Below are 27,423 nucleotides of genomic sequence, written 5' to 3' on the forward strand. Positions count from 1 at the left end.
ATAGTATCAGTGGTGACTCCCTTGCAGGACAGAGCAGAGAGGTTTTGGCTCAACAGACGTTTTGCTTCACTCTGGTAAATGGTAGGCGATTAAGTTTGGCATTAAAAAAGACAAACAACAAAACAAAAATGAAAAAGAAATGGATATAAATAAAATACAGAACTTGGAACAGGTACAAGATGGGAGATTGAACGTTACTGTGGTCTTTGTATAGTTTCAAAAACACAGTTAGAACATGAATAACAATTGTATTGCAGTCAGCTTAACATCTCAATGTATTCAAAAGACAGATGAAACAGGAGCTGAAAATGAGGAGCAATTCAGATCCTAGTATGTACAAGTGTAAACTTAAAGTGAGTCTGTTCCAACGTCCACAGGTGGGTCCATAGAGGTAATTTGGGTTCAGTTGCACAAAAGCTTCAAGCAAATCCCAGCTTTTAAGGCAACTGATATAAATTGAAAACAAGCATCAAAATCTGCTGAGCTGTTAATTGTTTGTTGCCATTTATCTGGTTAGGTCAAGCTGATTAGCGTTTATAGCCATTCATCTGGCTCAGACCTATGTACCAGCATTTGACTTAAATCTGTGCAGGCTGTCGTGGCAAAAAAAAAAAAGAATCTTGAAAAGCCCTTTTGAGTTTGTGCTTTGGGGGTCATATTTTTATTAGCTAGTTACATTCTTGCACTGAGGCAACCCTCAGGAGTTTGTGTTAATTGCTTTTCAAATATGATCCTTTAATTTTTCAAACATTGAACTTAGATTTGACTACGTGGTCTGATTTTTTAATTAAAGTGAGTTTACTAAAATAACTTTGAAAGATTAAAATAGTTAGGCAGAATCCTATGTCACTTAATCCCCTCTCTGCAATATTCTGTTTGCAGGTGGAACCTGGCATCCCCAGAGAGCCTTGCTGGTTCCAAGGGACTGCCTGCCTGGAAATCATTACAAAAAAGGGGCCTCAAAGAATAGCGTATAATTTATTTCAAAGTTCTATAGTTTAAAATTCAGCATCTGTTTTAACTGATACTTTTCTTGTACAAGTGAACTAATTTGGATGAGGAGGAGGAAGAATGTTTTATATTTCCTAGTCATTGAGTAGGGACACTGCTCTCAGTTCAAACATCTCCATTCTTTTCTCTTCCTTCCTAGCTCTGTCATCTTGCCACCTGTAACTTTTGAACCAGTGGAAGAATTCCTGGTGCCACAGTAATGCTTTGCACTTGTTCCTGCTGTCTTTGCTTTCTTGGGTCTTTTTCTGTTGCTTCTGTTTTGTGAAAGTAGTATGAAAATATTTCATTTAATGGTGTTTTTGTTAGGAAGTTAGCTCCACAGTGAACATAGCATCTAGTTTATGGATGAATTTCTTTGCTACTGAGTGTCAGCATTCAATGCTTACTGTAATGAGAGCCTAGCAAGTAAATGCAGCACAAGTATTTCAGGACAGTGTCTCAACACAACTTTAGGAATTAAACTACTTCTCAAAGAAACTATAAGAAATACAGAATTCTTTCTGTTTCCCTTTTTATCCTATGGTCAAAGCAGTTCTATTGCCAAAAAGTAGTTTGTAGTGTTTTAGGATTCTTGTGTGAAAGAATGAAACGTGGTATTGTTATAAAGCAGTTGCACTTAGAGAACTTAAAAGTTGAACACAAAAGGAGTCATGTGAGGGAATATTTAATATTAACTCCATAAGAAAAAGTAATTGTATAAATATTTTAAGTGAAATTTCTAGCTATTGTATTGTAGTAACCTACGTAGCACCAGGTGGAGTGGTACTTAAGCAGGAAGGTACTGGTCTTGTTCTTTTCACACGTTGCCTTCCAGGCATATTGCATAGTTGATCTGCTCTTGGCTTTTATGACTTGACTGGTTTTAGTTTAATTGTGGGTTAATCCTGGAAACCCATTTGAAGTTGAAGAGAGTGTTGTTCTCAATGCCTATTGAAATAACAATGAAGAGAGTGATACAAGTTTTAAGTCTTTGGTTTGAAGACTTAATTACTGATTTTGACCTTTTGAAAATTTGTAGGATTTTCCTGTACTGAAATTTGACTACCAAGCTGGACCTACGTCCTATGAAGGAGGCAGAAGTAGGGAATGATGATAAAATAAAGTGGAGGTGTACAGCTTTACAAAACATCAATTGAAATCTCATAAGATTTCACAGAAGCTGCGTAATTTGATGAATCACATTGGAATGAGTCATCTGAACAAACAAAGTAAAGTTCTGTGTCTTAATGATGTGGTGGTATAGAAATAACAAGGAGATATCAGATGACAAGGAAATTGTATAACATTTAAAAAAAAAAAACAAACTTGAGAAGTTTATAGTATATACGTGTCTTATGATAAGCAACTGGTATCTTAATGAGATGGCATATTCTAGCTGAATACCAAGTGGTAGGTGTTCCCTAGCAGAGGTGAAATCAGGAGACTCAGAGGCCTCCTTGCTTTCCTACGTACTTATGTTTGTCAATCCAATAGGATTGTGTAGAAGTGAAATACAATTGAGAACAGTTCAGTTACTGACTTTCATCTATGAAAAGTAGTATCTATTCTCACTTTATAAATTTTACAAAGTATCTTAAGTTTAGTTAAGTATTTCTAATTAGGACTCTGAACTTTGAACAAAGAGGCATTTTTTAAATCACAGGCATGAATTGTGTCAGTATCTTGGAGTATCCTTTGTTTTTGAATGGTATCTGCATTTTTTCAGAGGAAGGAAGCCCATAGACATTCCAATTAGAATTAGCCTGAGTACAGGGTTAAACTGGTGGATAAATGAAAGGTTTAAATGAGAGTGTAGACATTTAAATTTAAATTCAGCATCTCAGTTATTGTTTAGTGATTACAATTACATTTGACTGGTTTGTTTGTGGTTTTTTTTAAGTAATTCATAGTGTGAGAACCATGTTTTACTAGTGTAGGTGTTTCCTTCTAAAATGCATTGAGCACATCTTAAAAAGTTACTTCATACTTTTTGTGGTTCTTGCTTAGAGACATTCAGATTCTGATTATTCTTTGATGCTTTCTGCACTCAGTGCTTCTGTTTTTGTTATTTGAATTCCTGTTTGTAACTTTGCTTTCTTTCATATGACGGCATTATATAACTCGAGTCTACTTAAAAGTTCCAAAGTAATCTTTGTACTTCTTTCAAAATCATTCAAAGATCTAATGCTCACTTTACTGCTTTTTTTTTTTTTTTCTTAACAATAAATCTCCAGTTTACATATATATCTCCTTCCCCAAGCATAAATCCTGTCATATACAAACTTTAATTCTGCTACAGGTAAAATCTTGTTTTTCTGTTTGTGAAACACTGTTTTTCACTGATTCTGCTCTAGACATTATGTTCATATACTTTCTATTCTTAAGATACTGTTAATAATGATGTCTTTATCAGCCTCGTTGTAGTATGCAACACCAACACTAATGACTTTGTATCTGCTAGCTTCAAGTTGGCTGTTGTTATACCATAGAATCACATGAATAAATGGGAAAAAGATAATCTAGAAGGACAGAAACTTGAAGAACTGCTTCCTGTTTTGAGATTAATACAGTATTTTAGGAAGGAGATTTTGCTAGCTGACTCCCTTTGTCATTTGTAATTTTAAACTGTGAATAAAACAGAGAATCAGATTTTCTTTTCTGAAGCTTTTTCTTGTGTATCTGGTGACATTGGGAATGCAGTTGATTTGATAGCTAGAGCTAGTTAAAATGTCATAACTGAAAACCTGAAAAAATAAATGTGTTGAGAACTGTGCAGTCCTTCACGTGCCACATCCCATCGTACCATCTTAAACCTTGTATGTAGTCTTAAAATTTGGATGAAGTTCCTTGAACCATACAACCTGCAAATGGGAAAGTGAATACTGTGAAACTCCTTGTTACGTATGTGATACTGACAGAACCATAGGAAATTTCTCATACCTCTGTGTATGTGCTGTGGTGGGGAGCTGGATGCAGATCTGGTTTTGTTTGTAAGTGAAATTAGTTCAGTAATGACTAATGAAGCTCATGTAGTAAGTTCCTTGGCAAAATGGCAACATTGCACCACAGGAAAAGACTGAGTTTGGTTGGTACTATATATTTATAACAGGTGCTGTTTTAAAGCCCTTCCTGTAAAACAAGGTTAGGATTTACTGGCTGTTACATATCGGACTGTGTAGTACATGGATTGTCTCAGAGCATACTGCTCTCATTTCTTGCTTCTGGGATTTGGTTAGTTTTGTGCATGTGTGGTTTGTTTGGGGATTTTTTTTGTTGGTGGGGTTTTTTTTAGGGTTTTGTTTGTTTGTTTTGGTTTTGGTTTTGTTTTTTTAACATGTGACCTAGTGGTCCCACTCTACCTCCCCAAATATCTCAGTCTGAATGTCTCACCTTTTCACTTGGCATTTAGAAAAATAGAATAACTAGAGTTTATAATTTCAGAATCACACTTAGTTTCTTAGCATTTCAAAATTGTGCCATTAAAGAAGCATGTCTTGTAGCATATCTGTTAAACTTCTTCAAAGTTTACTTCTAATAGTAGAAGTTTAAACATGAGACAGTCTATTTCTGTTTATCATGGCAATTCTGCAGTATGTTTGTATTTTTATGGTAATATTGTAAATGAGGTCACCCTTTCTTGCTTGAGTGTGCAAACCCAGTGTTTTATTAGTAAAAATTTGTTTATCTGACAATTGGGAAGTTACAACATTCTTAATATAACTACCAATTTGGATGCATTAAATAATTTCCTGGAGCCTGAAAGTATACTTGAGATAGCAATGTATGCTTCATTTAATTACATTTTTATCATAATTGAGTAAGGGGATGATATTTCTTTACTAAGTTGTTTTTTAATTACTGTTAGTATGAAACTTGAAACATTCAATTATGAGATTACAATTTTGTTATGTTGCTTGGTGTTTAGTTTTTTGTTTGTTTGTTTTAATAACAATATCTCTTGGGATGTGAAATATACTTTCAGATCAGTTCTATGGGTTTTGCACAGAACTAAATTTCTTGCTGTCAGTATTGCCCAGTATTCTCTAACATAATATTAAAATACTATCAGGGCTTAAGTAAAAATAGTACGTGAAATGTCTTCTGTTTTCTTTAAGGTTTCAGCAAAAGACAAACAACAAAATGAACAATCCAGCTATTAAAAGAATAACGAATGAAATTATCAAATCACCCGAGGATAAACGAGAATATCGTGGACTGGAATTGGCAAATGGCATTAAAGCTCTTCTCATTAGTGACCCCACCACAGATAAGTCTTCAGCAGCACTTGATGTGCACATAGGTATTTAATGCATGTTATGTCATTAATGAAAATGCTTTAAGTTTTGGTATCTTAATTGCAAATAAACTGGCAGGAGTAGTATCCAGTTGGCAGCCTAGCCTTTTATTCTAACGTAGAGTTTGTTTAATTCCTTGATACATCAAGTTGAAAATTATTAGAGCTAATTAAATTCTCTTACTGTACTCTATGTTTACTCAAGTGTAGCTCAGTCAGTAGAAAGACTTCTTTTAACCATTAAGTTTCGTGTTATGAAAGATCTTTTGTAAGCAGAAAAGGGGCGGGTGTGAGTGCAATTATTTCAGACAGGCTCCATCTGTCATGTCAGACTTCCCCCAGCCCGACCCCCTTTCCCACCCTCATGTTAACTTGCTGATATGTAGAGGTGAGAAAATGCTGGAGTGCTGGAGGAGTGGGAGGGGCACTCCCTAACTGCAGTGGGGCCAACAGAAATACTGGAAATAGAAAGGGAAGGCAGTTACTTTGACTCTGTGGAATAATGGAACCTTTTTCTTTTATCTGAGAGATTTCTCAAGCTTGTGTAGTTTCTCAGTTGCTTGGAAAGTATGATGAACATGTTACCTAAGCATCCTTACTCATCACCTAAGCATCCTCTTGCCACGTTTGTAGTTGGGAGCTCTTACTGCTGTTGGTGTTAGGACAGAAGTAGTAGAGTAACTTCTGTCCTTTTTTGTTATGGAGATGACTGTCGCAAACCATTATCTAGTTCAGAGGATCCCAAATGTGGTTTTTTTAGAATCACACAGAATCACAGAATGTCAGGGATTGGAAGGGACCTCGAAAGATCCAATCCCCCTGCCGGGGCAGGAACCTAAATGAGATCACACAGGATGGTGTCCAGGCGGGACTTGAATGTCTCCAGAGAAGGAGAGTCCACAACCTCCCTGGGCAGCCTGTTCCAGTGCTCTGTCACCCTCACTGTAAAGAAGTTTCTTCTTAAGTTTAAGTGGAACCTCCTGTGTTCCAGCTTACACCCATTGCCCCTTGTCCTATCATTGGGCATCACTGAGAAGAGCCTGGCTCCATCAATACTAGGTTAGGTACTATGACAGCAATAACCAACTGCAGCACCCAGCTCCTGCACATGTACTGGAGGTGTGTCTGTTGCCTTCATCTCTACTCTCCCATTGCACGTTGTTGCACACTCAAAAGCAGGACTGCCAGACGCAAACTTCCATGTTTCTGGCTTCCATTCTTGCACATCATTATTGTATTTTAATCTATCTGCCTTCACACCTACTAGCTGGTCATCAATAGCTGCTTGTGTTCAGGAAATTACAGGTTATCACTCGTCCTATAAACCACAGGATAAATACCTCCGTAATTGTGGTTGGCAATTGCTGCCTTTTAACACAGTGCAGTTATTAAGGTATAGAAGTCAGAACATTGTAATCTGTCAGGTCTTTACAGATTATGAGTCATGGATTTCAATTTAAAAATTGTCTCTCTATAAGGCAATGCAGGCTGATCTGGAGAGGCAATTTGAGACTAATTGGTTGAGTTACTCATTCTAATTTTTTTTTTTCTGAGATTGAGTTTAGTTGTAGCTGCACCAAGTGTCTGCCTACATCTACAGAATTGGTATAATTGCCTGAGGCAACATACTGTAGTATAAAGCACTTTAAAAAACTTATAGTTTTAATATTACTTTTTATGAATGGTTATATGAAACTTTTCCTCCTGCAGGATCCTTGTCAGATCCCCCCAACATTGCTGGGCTCAGTCACTTTTGTGAGCATATGCTGTTCCTGGGAACCAAGAAATATCCAAAAGAGAATGAGTATAGCCAGTTTCTTAGTGAGCATGCTGGGAGCTCAAATGCTTTCACAAGTGGAGAACATACCAACTATTACTTTGATGTGTCACACGAACATCTAGAAGGTGCACTAGACAGGTAAACACTTTTTTATTTAATTAATTATTTAATTTGTTTGTTACATAGGTGCTATTTGAAATTGTGTAAAAGTTTTTGATACTTTTATTGTTGTGATATAAAATAAAGGGTCGAGAGCAGTATCTTTTGTTAAAACTGATACCAGGTATTTTTCAGTTCAGTTTTGCTCAGTTTTTTCAGTGAGCAGAGTTCTTCAGAGGCAGAATTTTTTAAGTTCTAGGGCTGTGTTTGCACTGAATATTTTTGGACATGTAGGGCACAGAATATAATAATGAACTTATGCATTGTGCAAATACTCTGTATATATATGCTTCCCATAGGATCCTTGTTTCATTGATAGCAAAAGAAGGAGGACGTCTAGAAATTTATTAGGTTGCCTTTAGTAAAGGAAACTCACTGAATTCTGCCTTTTGTGGGGGGGGGACAGAAACTGAAAGGTGTGTAGTCAATGAGGTAAACAGAGTAGATGTTCCCTTTGGATTTTGCTTGGATGTCTGTCACCATGGATTTCATTTGTGAGATTAAGAGCCTCTTGCAGCTGAACTTCAAAGCAGTAGGAGTTTTCAGTGTGTGAATTATGATGCAAGGTCCTTGATCCTTGTAGTACCTTATGTGAGGAATATATTGTTATAGGCATTTATAGATAAAGAGATTGAGAAATAGACATAGTGAATCAGTGTCAAAGTTCTGCATTAAAAAAGATTTGGCTGTTTGCAGGAGGTTCCAAGCTTCATACTTCTTTGTTACCATTTATGTACAGTACTCTTGACTTGAATTAAAATTTTTCTGTTTAGATTTGCCCAGTTTTTCCTGTGCCCTTTGTTTGATGAAAGCTGCAAAGACAGGGAAGTGAATGCTGTTGATTCTGAGCATGAGAAGAATCTGATGAATGATGCCTGGAGGTTGTTTCAATTGGAGAAAGCTACTGGAAACCCCAATCACCCCTTCAGTAAATTTGGAACAGGTTTGTCAGAATATAATTATCCATCCATTGGAGTTCTGTGTAACATACATAGTATTATTGTTCATATAGAATTGTTAAAGACGGACTGAAACAATTCCATTTTTTTTTTTCCACTCTATACATTATTATGGTGCTTTATCATCTTTTCCACATCATAGATCAGAGTTAGCCAAAAACGTAGGAGACAGAGTGATCCAAGACTCGCAGTACAGTGATGAAGAATCCTTTATGATTCTGATAATTACTGCAATGGATGCTGTTTTGCAGTTACTGGGTTTGTCATAATTTGGTACATTTAAGTCTTTGTGCATAACAAAGTGAATGAACTGTGTTTAAATTGTTGTTAGCCATGCAGGTGCTTTTTTTTGCTAACTAGTATTACATTAAGTCTAGATGACAGTGACTAGGATGACTCAGAAAGATCAACAAAGTAATGTGAAAATTACTGAATAAGAATATAAAACCAAAATCTTACACATAAAACACAACAGTGGTAGATAGATTGGTAGAATGGTCTTGGACAAATCCCAATCATATGGATGTAATTTTTCTTTGGGCTTTATTATTCACAGAATGATTAGTAACAATTTAAAATAAGCACCCCAAAACCTCAATTTAAAAAGCCTCCTCCTGTTGATGGAGGGCATAGCTAAGGCACTGATAGCCGGCCACTGCAAGAGTGTGTGTTGCCTTGTTCACCAATAAAGAGAGGCTCTGTGAAACAGGGAAACTATAACTGCATTCTCCAGACACGTAAATTTGACAATAAAGTCTTGGGAACCACATATTGATAGGCAGGCAAGCATGCAAAGTACATTCTGTAATCTCTGCTACTGAAGAGATCATTTTTTTAATTCTTGTATCACACTTGGAAAATGTAAGTGGAACTTGCAGAAAGAGTTTTCTACAATTCAAGGTTCTACAGCTGACAACAGTGAAATGTTTCCATGAGGAGAATACCTGAAATGTGCTCAAATTCATTAGCAGTAGTCATACTCACTTCTTCTTAGATCAGGCTCTGATTCTGAGATTAAATTCTAGCACATAGCCTTCCTGTAGAGCTGACTGCAGAAGTAGAGCCCAGCTTTGGTGGTTTTTACTTGCCCAAGGAGATGACAACTGTGATATGGTTTTCATGACAACTGCAGTTGGCATCCTTCTTACTGTTTCCTTTTGACCAGCTGAGATGTTAGTCTAGCAGAATATAGGAATGAAAGGTTTTTTTGATCCATTTGATTCTTCAGATCACTCCTCATTGCTGAGCAGCCTGTTTTGCCAGCAAACTCTGTTACTCTTTGTCCAGAGAAACAAATACACCTTAATCTTTCAACCTTCTTGTTAGGATGTACATTTTGTCCCCAGATACCTTTCACCCATCTCCCTGAATTAATGCCTACAATGGTAATTCTTCTCCATCAGTACCCTTCAACAGTGTCAAGTATTGCTTCTGTGGGAATAAAGATAGTAGATTATCTAAAACTTCTGCATTTCATTTGTCTGCAGATGGTGAGGAGTATAGACAATATATTTTAAACATAATACCCTAATTATCCTTTTCAGATGTCATTAAGAATCTTTGCTTTTACTCACATATGAACTTTGAAAATTAAAGCAATAAATTGCTTCAGGCAACCTCTCTGATGATTTGTTGACTGTTGTAGTTGTATTTAAACTTGTATCTAATCACCAAACATCTGGACAATATACTTGTCTTATTTATGTGGCTAATTTTGCTTCATTGAGTTGTATTACCTTGTATCTGTGATTGTAGGATTTGTGCACTAGGCATACATGCCTGTATAGGCTGACTTAGAGCTTGGGCTCACTTGCATTGCTTTGAAATAACCCATTCAAATTAAAGATAGAAATTTGGAAGACTGAAACATCCTTGATTCTTTAGGAATCTGCAGATTGAGAATGGAATTTTTTATTATATCTGATAAGCTGAGACAGTATTGATCTAGTTTACTTATTATGCATAATAATAATTTTAAAAGTTACTGTCCATCTGGAGGAAAGCACATTTGTTAATTTATATTTTTCTTTTTTATTTATAAATTCATAAACATAAAATATTGTGAATTTTTCTTTTATATTACAGGGAACAAACTCACTCTGGAAACTAGACCAACCAAAGAAGGAATAGATGTAAGACAAGAGCTATTGAAGTTCCATTCTACTTATTATTCATCAAATTTAATGGCTATTTGTGTCTTAGGAAGAGGTGAGTTTTATTCTGTTGAGTAAGACTTTACATGTATTTATGTTCAAAGAAACTGGAGTGTATGCAAGTGTCTGGAAACCTACAGAAAGGAAAAAAAGTGAAACTTGCACAGACTGACGTAACATAATTTTATGTTTAGTGAAGTCTCCAATGCAATGTATAAACTTAGTATTTATAAGCTTACAGTAGAAAAAATAAGCTGAAAATTTTGAATCTGTTATGTCATCACTTGCTGTCATTGTATGTTTGTCTTATGAAGACTGATACCTGTCTGGTTTCAGATGTTGGGAGGGCTTTTGATATTGTTTCTATATTTTAGGCTTATACTTCCACTACAAAAATTCCTGTATTGTCAAAGGTAAACCTAACCTAACATTTAGATAAAAAGCCTTTACTTCCGTTGACTTCTGAATTAACTTAACAGAGGTTCCAACTGCTTAAAATCTTCCGCAGTCGAGGTGATGTTTTATAAAGGTTTGCCAAAAGCATAATAACATTGTGTTAAAACTGTTTGCTTTTTGAAAATATGCTGGCAGACTGGTATTTGTATGGTGTATTACAGTAATGCTTGGATGGTGACTATGAATGGAATAAAATTCATTAGGAAACTGAAATCTTCCTTTACAACTGTTTACAGTATGCTGAATATGAAGCTGATTAACAAAATGTACCTGTTTCATTTCAGTCGTAACATATAAAAGAATATTTTTTTCTTGTAGATTTTTAAGGTGGGCAAACACGTTCTTCACTGAATCCAAGTTTTGTGCACATATTCACTACCGAATCAGTTCCAAGCTCCCTAATTTCTTTCAATTAAATTTATTATTCTATCTCACCTGCTGTAACATCGTACGTTGATTAGAATATGATGAAAGTTTTTTTCACTGCTGCAAGGTGAACAGTAAAATCTATTAGTTGGTTTTTGGGTTTTTTTGTTTGTTTGTTTTTTAAGGTGAGGTATCAGCTGTGTTACTGGTAGGTATGTAGGTAATACCACTATGGCTTATTGTAAAAATGCTTTGCTTATTCTTCTGGTAGCAGTGGAAACTTTCTGCAAGTAAACACTGTAATATTGATGAACATAGCCTGTAAATATTTTTTAATATTGTGATTTTATTTTTATTGCTGTTTGAAAGAGGTGCTTCTCTCTTCTCAGTTTTTTTTCTTCTGTTTATTTTACCTGAGCAAAATAAAAAAATCCTTTATTTTCTTTAAAAATAATTATTTATTATTTGAAAGTAAACAGGTATTGATCAGAATTTAAAATAATTTAATTTGAATTCCCTTCCTCATTTAAGAGTTCTGTTTTCATGGTTTCTGGGCATCTTTTTTTCTTTAACTAGTTCTTTACTGGATAGGCAATATTCCAGGTCAGAGATCATCTGCATTTCAAAAACCGATAAAAAGTAGAAAATAGTATTAAAATCTGTTACCTTTCAAATATTTCTGCAATTTACTCATATGTATTTTTATACTACAAAACACAGAAATTATTCTTGTTAAAATAATGAATTTAGATGTTTTTTTCTAGTCATTTTCCATAGTTTCTTTCAGTGTGAGTTACCTCTGTAAATAGCTCAGTATTTAGAATAATTAGGAGCCTTTGAAACCTCAGTCTTTGGGATTTTTCCTCTCAGTCTTATAAATAAATTTTTGAAAAGTAACTCTCAGGCTTTTTGTTAGTGTGCTTGTATACAAAATGCCATTACAACTACCCTTTTTTGTCATGTCTAATTAAGTAATTGTCACCATAATAGTGAGGTATTATTTGGACAAACGTTGTATCTTATTTGCCCTGAAGAGGCCCATACCTTTTTTCAGGCTTTGTTCAAGTTGGAGAATTATGCAATTGCTTTCCAGAAGGCTTTATATTAATGGCTGATTGGGCTATTTGAGGACTTGGCTGTGGCATAAAACTTGAAAATTTACAAGTTTCATGTTCTTCCTGATTTCTCCTCCCCACCCCCCAGGAGTTCCACCCATAAAAAGAAACTGCAGAAAAACAAACCTTGTTAGCATTATTCCATATTTTTTTTTCTGAAATACTTTGCTATCGATGTAGCAGCACTGCTAATTAATACATAAATAGAAATTTTATAACATAAAAATATGTTCAGTTACACGCTGCACCTCCCCCACCATTTCTCCACTCTGTGCATTGTGAAATAAATGGATGGCTAAAGCTATGTGCAGCCTAGTAATTCTCTGATTTTTCCACCACTTTATATATCTAATGTAAAACAAATAAAAATACATATCAGTAAAAAGTGGTGGGAGAATCAGAATATAATTTCTCTATTAAATACTAATAAATATTCAAAAGTTTGCTAAAATTAAATAATGACTTTTTAAAAATCTAATCAAAAGCAAAATTAATTGAGTAATCATAGAAAAGCTTTAGTACAGCAGTTCACATAGAGACTTTTAAATTGAAACTTTTTTGGTAAGAATCACATTGGCAACTGTAAATCTGTCCTAAAGAAAGCCCTCACTGTAGTTGTAAAGCTTAAATGAATTTGTATTTTTCTGATGTGGGTAAAAATGGTGGTCTTCAATAGAATTATGTGGAGTTCACAAAATTTTATTATACAGTGACCCATCTTGGTTTGCACAGTTGTTTTTTTCCCTGGCATCGTTACCTTAGTGTAGTGTAGGAGCATGCATACGTTGGGCAGGAAGGATCTGGCTTCCTAAATCTTAACTGGGATTGTTTTGACTAACAAGGTAACCACTTTTCGAAGTCTTTCAAGGATTAAGGTTATACTTTGAGACATCTAGGTAACACCCAGTTTTTTCTTCAGTGCCTACCCTTAAAAGGCATGTGCTAAAAAACTTGATGGCTGAGTCTCTCTTCCCTTACTCTCACTTTGAGAAATGCTCCAAAATGCATTTCTTCAAGCAGATAGCTTTTTTGAAGGCAGTATTTAAACAGAAATGGTACCGGTCAACAGACTCTTCCCACAAATGGTCTTCCTCTCATTTTTGGAGAGTACTAGGGTCAAAGGCTGCAATTAGAATTGATGTAAAAGTAGAAGTGCTTAAACAGATCTGATGTATGTGAAATTTTGGGACACTGAGGACAGGTGACCCTGGCTCGCAGTGTACATGAGGTACTGGAAGTGAGCTGAAGCGGAAGAAAATCGAACTTTTGGCAAAGATGCTTTCACTCAGGAAAATTTGCAGCTGTAATTCCATGTCCCTTAAGTTTTTTGTGGAATGTTGATTTTTGTGAATGTTCAATATCTGATGTGTCTCTTCTTCAGTTACAGCCTAGATTTATCAGTACAATTTAAAGATTTTTTTTCTGGTTACAGGATTTAATTTAATCATAGTTGAATCCTTCTTTTGATAAGCATGGTGCTTATAGCACATTATAGTTCAAAACTTAAGTATTAATGTAGATTTCCTTTCTGAAATGAATAACCATCATACCATTAAAACTACTTTTCTGTATAATTCCTGTCTCCTCCAAAGAATATACAAAATCCAGACTTGCCAGAATCTTCATATATTGATTGTGCTTTTTAAAATGTTTCTTTATTCTAGAATCCTTGGATGAGCTGACTTGCTTAGTGGTAAAGTTATTTTCAGAAGTAGAGAATAAAAATGTCCCTATACCAGAGTTCCCTGAACATCCTTTCCAAGAAGAACATCTTCGGGTATGTATAGGATACATCTTCCAACAGGAGTGTATACCTCAAGTGATGTTTTTTTTATGTTTCAGTAATTCATTGTGCACTTCACTGCTTTTGTACCAGTGTCCCTGTTAAGTTCCATATTTCTTTCTTAATTTTTTACCCATCTTTCCATGCTGAGTGTATTTTATATCATTTATAGCAGAGGTTGTACATTTGGTTGCAGCTGTGAGCAACTGGGAGATAATTAATTCTCTGTTTGCATCATGAATTGCTAAGATGTTGCCCTATACATACCTTCAAGATTCTGTTGGTTGTAATAAAATGCTTGTGTGTGTGTGAAGGGGAACGTGATACGTGGTCCTGAGATTAATAAAATAATTAGAGTTTCCTTTTGTTTATGGATCTCCTTGTTTACTTCCTCCCTCAGCAACTTTACAAAGTGGTACCTATTAAGGACATCAGAAATCTTTATGTCACATTTCCTATACCAGACCTTCAAAAGTACTATAAATCAAACCCTGGCCATTACCTTGGTCATCTGATTGGGCATGAAGGCCCAGGGAGTCTTTTATCAGAGCTTAAAGCCAAAGGTAAGCCCTTCGAAGGTAAAGAATTAAAAAGTAATTTAATACACAGGTTTTTTTAAAGCTTAACTATGTTTCACTTAAAATTGAACTTCTGTATGTTAAATGTAAAGCCCCCAACTGAGTAATTTCAGCTGTAAGTGGTTTTGTGCTTTATTCTTGTTTCTGTGGTAGGTAAAAATAAATAATAGGCACTCTTTGACTACTGAAGCTATTATTTCTTGCACTTCCCTTTACCTACCCCTCTTTAGAGAGCTACATGAACTTTGACATAATGATCTTGTATGTATTCTGTCACTGACTTAGAGACTACTGTCAGGTCCCTTAATATCTGGAAGACTACAAGAGGATAACTTTTGCCATTTGTCTTTGTATTACTGTGTTCCAAACAGAAATAAATTACCCAATAATCAAATGATCTTGAGCTTATATCACTCTGAGTACAAAATCAGATAGGTGTGACTTATATTTAACTTGCACTGTTATAGGCATTATGGAAGAGGAGAACATGTAAATTAGTCAAAATGTAAAAAAAACCAAACCCAACACAAACCCCCCAGTAATTTAATGTTGCTGAGGCATATAAAAGGCAGCATAAATTGTTACAGAATAGTTTATGTAATATATTTTCTCTTTGATTTCATAGGATGGGTAAATACTCTTGTTGGAGGACAGAAGGAAGGTGCTAGAGGTTTCATGTTTTTCATCATTAATGTGGACTTGACAGAGGAAGGACTTTGTAAGTGAAGCACTGTCTACATTCCATGTTATTCCTGATCTGATGGGGTCGTGTTTGTATCCAAAGGGACTAACTGTGTTTATAGCTTGAAAGGACATTTATTTTACTTAACTGTTTTTTCTTCTGTGTTTAGATCCTTTCCGTATGCTAACAGACTTCGTCTAACATACAAAATGTACTTATTTGAGGTTATATTAAATTACAGTATTTCTTTAAATATTTTAAAGTAAATTTCTTTAAAAGAAAAACTGTTAATACTTTTGTGTGCTACTTATTCATACTATTTAGATCCAAGTTAAATCGATATCTTAACATAAGACATGTTCAGTGCACTTCTCAGAATTATCTGGGGACCTAAACTCTTACCTTAAATTCATGTCTGAGAAAAACATGTTTAACTTTGTTGGTGGGATTGTGTATGTACTTAAATATCTTAACATATCAGGGTGTAATGAAAAGTAAGACCAGACATTTGTGTTCATCAGAATTTTTTCTTTATGCAGAACTGAGTGAATTATTAAGCAAATATTTTTTTCTTTCCAGTGCACGTTGAAGATATTATTTTGCACATGTTTCAATATATTCAAAAACTACGTATAGAAGGACCTCAAGAATGGGTTTTCCAGGAGTGCAAGGTACAGTGATTAGTACTTGAAATATGCAGTTGTTGTATTCTTACAAATTTTTGGGTTATAAGTAGAAATATATTACTTGGCTGTGGAAATAGCCTCTAATAACTGCATGGTAATTAAGTTTATTAATTTTAAAGGTGTGACATGGCACAAATGACGAGTACATTCAGAATATATTATCTTAATGTAGATGTGAAATGAGCTATGAGTTGACATTTTGTGATATGGAGGTGGAGGAGGAAACAGCAGCTTACCCTGTCCACAAGGATTTTGCATAACCTGCCATAGCCTTCACTGAAGGTAGAGAGGGGGAAAGCATTTGCTGTGAGGGTTAACACTGAATTGGAAATTGAAATGGCTACTGTTCTACCCCTCTCTCTTTCATGTGTCAGATTATACAGTTGAGATTGTAAAGGCAGTAGGACACTTAATCTGCTGTTTGTTCTCCCTCCTTTTGAGTGGTGAACTTTGCTGAACTGTTCATGATTCTTTTAAGTCTATATGGTTCTGTGTACACAGGGCAAAAATATGAAGTGCTCTATTAGGATTAAATAGTACTGCGCTTCTCAGTGATGGTATGAAATTAACCTAGTTTTATTTATTTGTATAGTCTCATTGGTTCACTACAAGTACTTGGGTAAAGATTTCTTGTTCCATCTTAGCTTTATTTGGTGAAAACTTGAGTCTCTTCTGTCTAAGAGCAGAAATTCTGCAGATGTGTTAACTTTGTTACTTGCATTTTGACACTGTGTACGTGTAAAAGAAGTCTCTACCTTCTGCTAAAAGTCCCAATGTAGAATTTTTTCAGTGTCATTGTAAGCGTATACAAGATTTGAGTCAGGTAGTTTCATCTTCCCCTCTTATCCCTGTGTCTTTCCCTGGCTGCTCTTGTATTAGTCCCAGCACTCCTGAGGCTCTGAGGTGAGTCAGAAGAGCTGGCAAACTAGTTTGAAAATAATCTTCTTTTGAGTTTATTTTCTGCTGAATTATTGAATTAACAAGACTCTCTGCATGGCTTTACAGAAGGATGGAGTGTCCTTTTCATTGGCTTAATAGTTTTAGATCTCTTTAAGTCACCCTTGCCCTTGTGTTCTAAGAATGATGTGTTCTATTTCTGTGGCTAAAACAGCATAAAGAAACATGCTTTTACCTTTTGGCTGACTGAACAAAAGGAGCAAAAAGGGAAGAGGGAAAGGCTTCAGGTTATTAACATACTATGAACATTGCACTGGAACACTAGGCATTGGTTGTATCAGAGTTGGTGTGTTTTCAAATTATCAGGAAATTTAAATATATAAGATATGGGACAAATCTCTTAATATGAAGATGACTTGTGTAACACTTCACATTGTGAGACTATACAAAATTGCTTGTAAGTTTTGTGCGACTTGAATATTAGTGAAAACTCTTGTGTTAGGTACCTAACTACTACAAAATGGGCACAACAAAACTCCTTCTTACATTATAAAAATAGATTAAGTAGCCAATAATTATTCTTAAAATAGTCTTTAATATATGCTTTTCAAGCCTTCCTACATTGTTTCCTAGGATCTAAATGCTGTGGCATTCAGATTTAAAGATAAAGAACGACCACGAGGTTATACATCAAAGCTTGGAGGAATGTTGCATGTAAGTGTGGGTTGTGGGGTTTTTTTGGTTTTGTTTTTTGTTTTACAATATAGTAAGCATAGCAGTATGTTTCATTATACTCTTAATAAATACAGGTATTTGCCAAGGTCCTTTGCACTTATTAAGCTTAGGAAGCTAATGTCATGCTGCATAGATCTTCTTTTTAGCAGTCAGTAAGTCACATTTCCTTCACTCTCAACCATTTTATACTCCTATACTTGGTAGAATTGGTTTTACAGTAACTGGAGTTGCTATTTGTTCTATTTCAGTATTTCTTAAGACACAAGTACCTTGTCATTCTGTGTTTACCTGATAGCTAAATGTTCTCTAGGGAAATACTAGAGAAATAATATTTTTATCTTAAACACAAGCACGATGTTTCTAAATGCTTCCAAAAGTTAACAACATTGAAATACTGTGGTAAGCAGAAATGGTTGTATTAAGATAGCAAATTAGAAGTGTTTAATTCTAATGTGATTATGTATTATTGGCACTGAGAGAGTAATCATGTTGCTTATACTTAGTCTTTACACTTCTTGGAAAATTCAGTTTCCTCATTTTGCACTAAAGGAAGATTTAGGTTTGTTTTTTTTTTTAATCTAGTGAAATTCATGCAACTTTTATACATTACAGCCATTTTCCATTGCACAGCTAATGTCTGCGTTTACTCAGAGGCATTTTTGGTTTTTTTGCAGGAATTCCTGTTAATGCTCCTGCACCTTTAATTTATAAAGTCTAGAACAGCTATCTTTTAATTTTAGAATTGTCTTTCTGTTTACTAAAAGCATTAGACTTAACTGAAAGCATTTAAATGGATATTTAAAGGAGCTCCTACTTGGGATGCTATCTTCTTCAGTGTACAATGAATCTTTTGGACAAGACCTTTCAAATTATGGATCTTTAGCGTTCACATTTTTTGTATAACACTGGTTTGGTTCACTGTCCTTGGTCTCCACCCCGCCCACCCTGGCCCTTTCTGTTTTCCAAAATCCCTTGTATGAGTTACTGTGCTCTGGAAGTCATTCCACTGTAGTTTTATGTATCATGTATGTAATACAGAAACCTCTTTTATAATAATTCTAGTCAAAAAAAGTACACCTCTATAGCAAACTGCAAGTACTCAGTGCTTAGGTCACCTGGTATTTTTTCCTTGGCAAACAGATGTTTATTAACAAAGTTTTCCTTCAACCACACTAATGATTTTCAGAGGAATTTTAACTATTTTTTTTCTTGAAATGTCATGTACCTTAAGAGTTTTTTAGTTTGATCCTAATTAAAAAATGTTAGAATTAAAATTGTGTAAATTTGTATTATGCTTTCAGATAATTGAAATATACTTTCCTTTAAATTACTGTAAATAAAAATTGAATTCTTAGGGAATCCTGAAAAGCTTAGTGGGATTTTTGGTTTGATTTCGTTTTTTTTGCTTTTTTATGTTTTGTTTTTCCCAAATGTACTCTAGTGAGCACTTGGTGTTCTTTTATCTTTAAAAATATCCTCCAGGGGTCAGCATTTACCATGTTATTTTTACTTTAGTTGCTTCAAAACAGTATTTAAGAGTGACTTCTTCTATTGAGACATAAAATATTTCAAGAGAAAAGGCTGGTAGTATGAAGTATATAGAAGTACCTAATATAGGAGAAATATGATTGCATAGTTAGAGTACTACTCCATCTTGTTTAGTTTTAAGATAAAGATTTTAAGACATCTATATACTGCTAATTTGGAATTACTGAAGTAATACAGATTTAGTGACTAGAAGTATACACTTTTATTTCCTTTACAAAGCAGTAATTTCTTCATGCTTAGTTTTTTGTTTAATTAATCTACACATTTCTGGGCTTTGTTTTTTAGTATTATCCTATAGAAGAAGTATTGGCTGCTGAATATTTACTTGAAGAATTCAGGCCTGATTTAATAGAGATGGTACTGGATAAATTGAGACCAGAAAATGTTCGGTAAGTTAAACTCCAATAACTTGTATTTTAACCCAAGTATTATAATAAAGCAGATGAACTAATGGAAACAGCTGCTAATTAGCTGCTAGTATCTCTCAGATTTCCAGAACATCATTTTGATGTGAGTGTGACCGTACTGCATGTGCACTTGCTTTGCAGAGTGTGTGTTGCAGTACAAATTTCAAGGCTCAGAAATTGGTCAGACTAGGTGTTGAAAGGAAAAAGGGAAGCCTCTCTCTTTGCTTTTGAGGATCTTCAGTTGTCACCCAAGTGGGGTAGAAAAGGGAGGCCGAAAGAAGAAATGTACCTAATGTCTGTTTGAATGTATAAAGAACAATAGTGTGACCAGGGTGAGGGATATAGTACTGTGCTGAGATGATGATTTACAAGTGTAGAGAAGAAAATTAGGGCAGGTGAAAAAAGAGAGTTTTAATTGAGGAGGAGGATGGGCTGGGTAAATGCTTAATGAAGGGAGGAAGAGCCTGGGACAAGAGAGCTGGCATCATGGGGGTAGTTCGAGGGGGCATATTGATAGCTATGGGGAACTAGTATCTCAGTCAAGGATGGAGAGAGAGATTGGCTACTGGAACTGCTGGGGATGGTTAAGTGCAGACTGGAAAAAAAATGAGAGAGGGATAAGAACTAGGTAGGACTAGTAGGCAGAGTGGAGGTAAGACAGCAAGACTAGAAGAGATGTCAGTCAGGCTTAGCAAGGATATTCAAGTGAGAGTCCTGAATCATGGAAACAGGGCAGACGGAAGAGGCAAAGAGAAGAGGTCTGAGACAAGGAGTCTAAAGTAAGAGCAGCAGAACTGATGGGACCAAGCTTGGAGGAACTGAACAGAACAGCCTGTGCAGACTAAGTGCAGTGTAGTCTGCAAATGACGAAGAAGTCTTGCCTTTTTTTTTTTTTTCCCTCTTTTCCTTCTCTCTGCAGATGTATGCTTTTTTTTTTCCCCTCATCCAATTTCTGATTCAGTTCTTACAGAATAGAAATGTTCTGGAATTACATGGTAAGATGCCAATAACCATGTATTGCTCTGCCTACACGTACCAATGTGGTTAGAAAGCGTGTAATGAAAATAACAGGAACTGCAGAAAGAGAAAAAGTACAGTTTCAAGGTTAAGACTGTTTAATGCTGCTTGGGAGAGCTGAACTCTTTCTTTGCTTTGTCACAAGTTTCCTAAGTGTCACGAGACAAACTGCTAAAACAAACTTTTCACAGCAAGCCAGTAATTACTAATTTCTTCTTATTTTCTTGAATATGCTTAAGATCTTAAGGCCTGACTAGGGGGATTGCTGAGCACCTGAATCCACAAACAATTCAACAGTAGCTTTGCTTTTAATCTGTGAGGTACCATACAATGCACAGAATTTAAAAAGTGTTAAAATGAGCATCTGATATGAATTGGAACTGTGTAGTTCTGTGGATCTCTGTATGCCTTGGCTTCCTATATATGAGAAAAATGTCTCTTGGGATATTTTAAAAGATTAAATCGGTTCCTGTAACACTGAGTGCTGTGGAAGGGACATTTTAGTAATTTATTTAGAGAAAGAGGTCGATATTGGAAAGAGAATGTCAGGTCATACATTGAGCAAAAAAATATAAAAATAAATAACTGCTGAAACTGTTTTGTAGTTGTTCTGTGCATTGAACAGGGCAGAAGTTCTGTAGGACAGTGTGTAAACGTGTGTATTTTTTTTTTATATATATATATATATGTAATGTGTCTAGCTACTAGAAGGTTGGATGGGTAGCAGTTATATTAGCACTTCGGAGCCTGATTTTTTTTTTTTTTTTAATTTGATTATTTTAATAAATCTCTTCTGTACATTGTAACAAATTGTAATATTAGTGGTGTAGAGGTACTATTAAAATGTATGAAAACACAAAAACAAGCCCTTGCTTGTGATTCTGTATATCAGTCTTACTGTATTTGAACGCCTGTTTATCAGTGTTGTGGAAGCCAGGTATATGATACAAAAAATAATTATTTTGGGGGGTTCTGTTTCTGAATATGTTCCCCACTGAAATTTCAGACAGTGTTGGATATAGGAGAGCGAGGCATGCATTCATATATTTCTAGAGTTTATATATTTCAGCCTTCTGAAATTACTGTGATTTACTTAAAAGTTTGGGCGCCAATCTTCACTGAATTTATTTGTATGACAAAAATCTGTCTTGTATATTAATTTAGTTTAAGATGCACGTTAATTTATTTACAAAAGATGGTATATTTCTAATAATTATTGGATAAAGTAGGATACAATTAGTTTATGAACTGTATTTGCAAATGTCTTGCGATTCTGGTGTTTCTAGGGGTATACAAGTAATGATAAAATAAATGGAGCTGCCTGTGTCAGTGAAAGTAGTTGCCATAGTAATTAATGCCCTTTAAAGAAGGGCCTACATCTTGGTGGGTGGGTGTGCATCTATGTGTAATGTGTGTGGGATACTGCAACTGAAGCTTGAATATTTCAAGATACCGTATTTTGAACAAACAATACTTCAAACAAATTTTCCAGGTTTTCTTTCCTATTGTATTAAATACTCCTATTTTGAATATATTTTCATGTTGATCTACCACCCAGCTTCTTGGAAATTTGATGATACAAGAGCTTACCTTTAACATAAACATTGGTTTTTGTAATTAAAAGAGAGAATATATAATTACTTCTTCTCTGAGTAAAGCTTAACCGAATTCCACGTGAATTTGAACTGTCAACTGGTTTTAGAATTTCTTACAAGCAATAGACAAACCATTTTTTGGTACTTAGTACTAACAGCTACAGGTGCTTAAACAGAGCTGATGTTTATTACAGCTTTGCATAGCTTTAAAATGTGGCTCTTAACATTACAAGAAAACAGTCAATATTATCTTAGGGAAGGATACCTTTCATAATGTAAATTGGGTCTTTGTTACTAGACAGAGAACTTCCAAAGCATCTGCTTGCTTAAATTTTCAAAAATTGCTAGAGGAAATTAATATATGTGAATATATTTGTAGACTCTTTAAGCTTATGAGATGCTGCTGGACACCACAAACCACTCATCAATTTCTGTGTTACTCCTGTTTGCTGGCTGTGCCAGCCTTTTGACACTCCCTCCAGCTGACAGTACTTCAGCATAACATAGCCATAATTAACTTGTTCCAAAGTTATTAGTGTGAGAAAGGGAAGTGTAGGGAATGCAGGTAGAGGGAGAAAATTCAAGTCTATATAATGTGGTCAGAAGCACAGGAATAGTGGTAACATTTTTTAGAAGAGTTTAGAATGTTACATAGTGTGCTTTTTTCCAAATATGTAGTAAACATAGCTGTTTCATAATGTTCTTTTATTTTAGTTAGTATAAGCCCATATTTGTACTTGCAGTTGCAATTCAGCGTTCCTGTTTGTCCTTTGTTAAAAAAAAAAGGGGGCAAGAAGGAGCAATACAAGCAAGAATCTCATTAGAGAGAGAGAGAGAGAGGAAAAAATACTTCTTAAAAGATGTGGAATTTAGCCGTAACTTATTTGAAACATTAGTAACCAAGGAAAATAATTGTTTACTTTGATGTTTATCTTTTATTATTTGTAGTAATTTTGTGGGGCTACAGTCTTCTCACATTTGACAAACTGACTTGCTGGAAATGGGAATATTCTCTACACTTGGTAATTGTTTATTAGTTTTCAATTAAAAAAGAGGGTTTTTTAAGACTGAGCACATGTAGAGCAAATACCAAAAGAAGAAGATTAGTTTTAGTATTTGAAGCATTGATCCTTCACATAATGGAGATAGTTGTTTCATTTCAGTTTTTCAAATTCAGCCTGTTTTGAATGCTGTGTATCTGGCTTTTCAAGTAGCAAAGTGTAGTACATTTAGACTGGAGAGGCACAGTGGTGTGGGTGTTTTGGAAACTAAATTTGATCTAATAGGTCTGCTTTTCTATACAGGAAGGTCTCAAAATTTTAATAATGGAAGAGAGTTGATGGTATGATGACTGAATCAAGAAAGCTTGTGATGAGAGAGGGATGACCATCTAGTAACTTGTGTGTGTGGGTCTCCATATAGTCTCAGGCTTTAAATGTCTTAGGTCTTGCCTTGCTTTCTTCTGGCTTGTTGTTATTGTTCTTTCTTTTTGGATGCTGGAAGAAATACATTGTGTTTAATCTTACCTCAAGACTAGCCACATTGTCTCTACACTTTACCTGCCTTAATAAATAGATTATAATAATTATGTAATTTTAAGCATTTGAATAAAAAAGCTAAAGATTGGGAGATAAAGGGACTCTCAAAACTGGAACGTACCTGGTTTTATGGCCTCTTCAGCTTATTGTTAAAGAAATGACGTATTATTTTTGTTGCAGAGATTGCAGTAGGGCTTAAAGTTAGTAAATACAAGTAGGTTAGTTCTTTGAAGCTTAAATACCCACAGCCGTCCTGTTAAGGCTTAAATAGAAGTACAAACAAACTAGGGAATGACCAAGGACTGATTAAATGCAGTTCTAACAGTGAAATTTAGCAAAGCACTGATATTCTAACATGGATCTAATGCAGTCTGCAGGCCTGTAATGATGTAGCAGCAGGCATACTTTGAATTTGAATGGCATATGTTCAGAGTAATGATAAACGTATTGCTTATTAAGTGTAGGCTAAAACCATGCTAGTGTTTCCTATTGCCATAACAACTATACATTCACATCTTGGTTCTCTTTATGTTCAGGCTATTTCTCTTCTCTAAAACTATAAGCTGTAAAAAGAAGCCCAAAACAGCAAACCAAATTTCAGATTCTTAAGTGTCGTATTGCTTTTTTCTGCTTCTCTTAGTGATACAATTTTTCAGTATAGACTCAAAAGTTACAGTGTGCTTCTGTGTGGCTTGGTTATGATAATACTGCATGCTGATTTTTCTCAGGTGTAAAAGTGTAAGTCCTTTCAATTTTAGTGGGAATTAAATGTTTTTATTTATTCAGGGCATCAAGTGTTTAAATATCTGAGGTTATTAGGTTTTCCTATTTTCATGTGATTGAAACAAAATATTAACTTGTATATAGTACTGTATTCCTTTTAAACACATTTTAAGCACTTATCCTTTGAAATTAAAAGCAGAATGAAATGAACTAGGAATTTTTTTCATCTTTTCTTTAACTAAGTAAAAGTATAGTAAAATATAACAAGGAACATAATTTTATAGTATCTTTTATTTCAAATTGCTGGCAAGATAAAATATCTTGGGGGGGGAAAACCCTTAGTTAAATATTACTAAAGTTATTTCATTGTTTACTACATGCTTATAGATACAGATGTAATAAAAAAAAGTAAAACACAATGTGACCCTTTTATTAGCATCTATAATCTCAACTCATCCTTTCAAGAGAGCCCACTAAAAAGGCAAATCCACAGTAGCTTTCTTGAATCTTTGTAACATACGCATACAGTAAACTATCAGTCCAGTAGCTCATTTCCTTTTGTCTTTGCTTGAGCAAATTGTATAAACTAATAAAAAACTGTGGACATGTGCTTTTAAATATCTGTATGTGTTCTGGTTATCTGCTGTTCACTGATATTTATGCTTGTATTTACGTTTCTTTTCTCACTTTTTATGAAAGAATTAGTATGTGCTACATAATCCTAACATTGCCTGTTTTTTTTTTTTTTCCTATTTTGTTTTTTTTTTTTCTTTTTATGTCTTGCATTAATTGTCTTGCAATGGCTTAATTTTCATTAATTTGAATTTTTCCTTTGTATCGTGGTTTTATTTATAAGTTTGTTTTCATAACCCTATTGGAATTCACCTACACTAAGGACTTTTCTTGGCATATCTATATTGGGGTAGCTGCATTCACAGTTAGAGACTACTGTTCAATGTCTTTTTAAAAAGTTTGGCTTTTTAACTCTTATTTTAAAAATTATGGAAAAATATCCATACTCACAGATGGTAGCAAGTATCCATATGTGCTTCTATTGACTGAACCATAACAGGAAGTTTTTATATTCTCCTCCCCCCTCCCACCCCCACACACTACTTGTTGCGTTTAGTGGCTTAATTTCCCTAAGAGAGAGACCTTTTTAAGATGCAAGTATCATTTTTACTTGTTCAAACTGCATTGGGTTTTGCCAGCCATCTGTGAAGATAAGGGAATAGACTTGGCATGTGTTGCAATCTTAGCTGAAAAGTGTAATTTTCCTATGATTTCCACTACATTTTTTTCCTCTCATCATCTGCACATTTAATGTTCTTATTAAAATTTAAGAAGCTAGTGACTCATCAGATTAAGCAACTAAAGAACATTTTCCCCTAGATAGTAAATGGACCTTTTTCCTTTCTTGATAATCTGAATTGCAGCACTAGTACTATCCTAGAGGGAAGAAAATTAAAATGAATGCCAAAAACGTTGATACAGAAATTTTTAAGGGCTGGAATTTCACAGATACTGAGCAAACAGTTATTTTGGTGCAGTCGATGATGCACATGTTACTAATATGGAATGTATGTGTTTATTTTTTAATTGCATTGTATCTGAGTAAAGATTTTGAAAATCACAATTTGTTACTTATGTTCCCCCCCCCCACAAACCATTGTGTTTGTAGAGACTTAGTTTTATTGAGCCCTAGTAAATAACTCGTGCTTCTGCAGAGCGATTAGAATGCAGCACCCCAGCAACATCTCTGTGTGTAGTTTCTCCTCTTATTCTGTTTTCTAATGAGATTTGTGTGGAAGTGGCTTTGAATAGCCTATATTGCCTTGCATCAGTTTTACTAATGATTTTGGGGAAGCTATAAACAAATCTAGCTTTTGCTGTTTTTGTCTCATTTGTGTTATTTTGTGCATTTAAATAAAATATATGTAATTTTTTCTGTTGTTTGACAATACCGTCATTTGGAAGACAAAGTTTAAATTAGTTCCTAAAAAAAGGAGTTGTTCCTTTTTAAGTATAAATTCTTTTTTTTTGCAACAAATTTGGTTTGACCTGTTTATTACTAATATCACAAATACTATGGTCTCAAAGTCTATTACTTTTTCACCCTTGGAAGCACAAGTTAGTTATGTAAATCTGCAGTGCAGTAGTTGATAATCTTTCCTGGAACTACATTTCATTTTAAAGCACCCCAAGTAACACTCTTCCATGAATCTGTCACTTGTGGGTTTATTATAGATTTCAGGAGGGCGAAAATTAAGGTGGTATCTAGTCAATATGTATCACACTATAGAAATGGTACTTGGTTTTGAAAATTGACCATAAGTGAGGACTACAACAGTTTGCATGTACAAGAATGTACATGTACAGTAAATTGCATTTATAGTTTCAGCTTTGTTCCATGTTCATGAATGGCTTGGAAGCCTAACTGCACTAGTTGAGTTTAAATAGGTTATAAGCAGGTCCTATTAAAGATTGCCTGATTCTGTCTTGCTTTTCCAGTATATTTCAGTGCTGTCTTAAATTATGTGAATGTTCATAGTGCTATACAGCACAACACAGAAAAGAAAAGCAAAAGTAACATTACATAATTGGTGACTTTAAAGATGCATTATGATACATTTAAATAACTGCATAGCATTGCATTTCTACCTGTGATGCTTCTTTTCTCCTTTTCCTGTGCTGGTCTTCGTTGCTGCTGGCACTTGTGTCTTGGTTTAGGTTGTAAGTTGCAGGCAGGTGAATCACCTTTTGGTTTGTTTCATGTAGTTGTGGGTGTGTCTCTTTAAGAGCTCAAAATGTGGGTAATTTGGGTTGTAGGGAGGGCAGGAGGGCTCCTTGAAGCAGGACTGTGTGAGGAATTGCAATGCTGATTTCCACAATTTCATTTTCTCTGTGTTGAGCAGACAAAATTATTTTTATCTCTCTAATTTTAGTATGTTCCTACAGTAAA

At 34.8% G+C, this 27,423-nt stretch overlaps 1 protein-coding gene across 1 annotated transcript in view; it reads left to right on the top strand.

The window, feature by feature from the left end:
- Window positions 1-5,112: 5,112 nt before the first annotated feature.
- The window catches only part of IDE (insulin degrading enzyme), a gene marked incomplete at its 3' end in the record, with an annotated part of 47,587 nt that continues 25,276 nt past the window's right edge, over window positions 5,113-27,423 (top strand). The window contains exons 1-10 of the mRNA XM_029085849.1: window positions 5,113-5,290; window positions 6,995-7,202; window positions 7,997-8,166; window positions 10,268-10,390; window positions 13,937-14,049; window positions 14,456-14,618; window positions 15,259-15,351; window positions 15,895-15,986; window positions 17,532-17,612; window positions 19,467-19,570. Coding sequence (XP_028941682.1) covers window positions 5,131-5,290; window positions 6,995-7,202; window positions 7,997-8,166; window positions 10,268-10,390; window positions 13,937-14,049; window positions 14,456-14,618; window positions 15,259-15,351; window positions 15,895-15,986; window positions 17,532-17,612; window positions 19,467-19,570 — 1,307 coding nt within the window. The remainder of the gene's footprint in view (window positions 5,291-6,994; window positions 7,203-7,996; window positions 8,167-10,267; window positions 10,391-13,936; window positions 14,050-14,455; window positions 14,619-15,258; window positions 15,352-15,894; window positions 15,987-17,531; window positions 17,613-19,466; window positions 19,571-27,423) is intronic.

The sequence above is a fragment of the Antrostomus carolinensis genome, unplaced genomic scaffold, assembly GCF_000700745.2.
Source record: "Antrostomus carolinensis isolate BGI_N321 unplaced genomic scaffold, ASM70074v2 scaffold317, whole genome shotgun sequence".
In the NCBI taxonomy this organism is placed as follows: domain Eukaryota; kingdom Metazoa; phylum Chordata; class Aves; order Caprimulgiformes; family Caprimulgidae; genus Antrostomus; species Antrostomus carolinensis.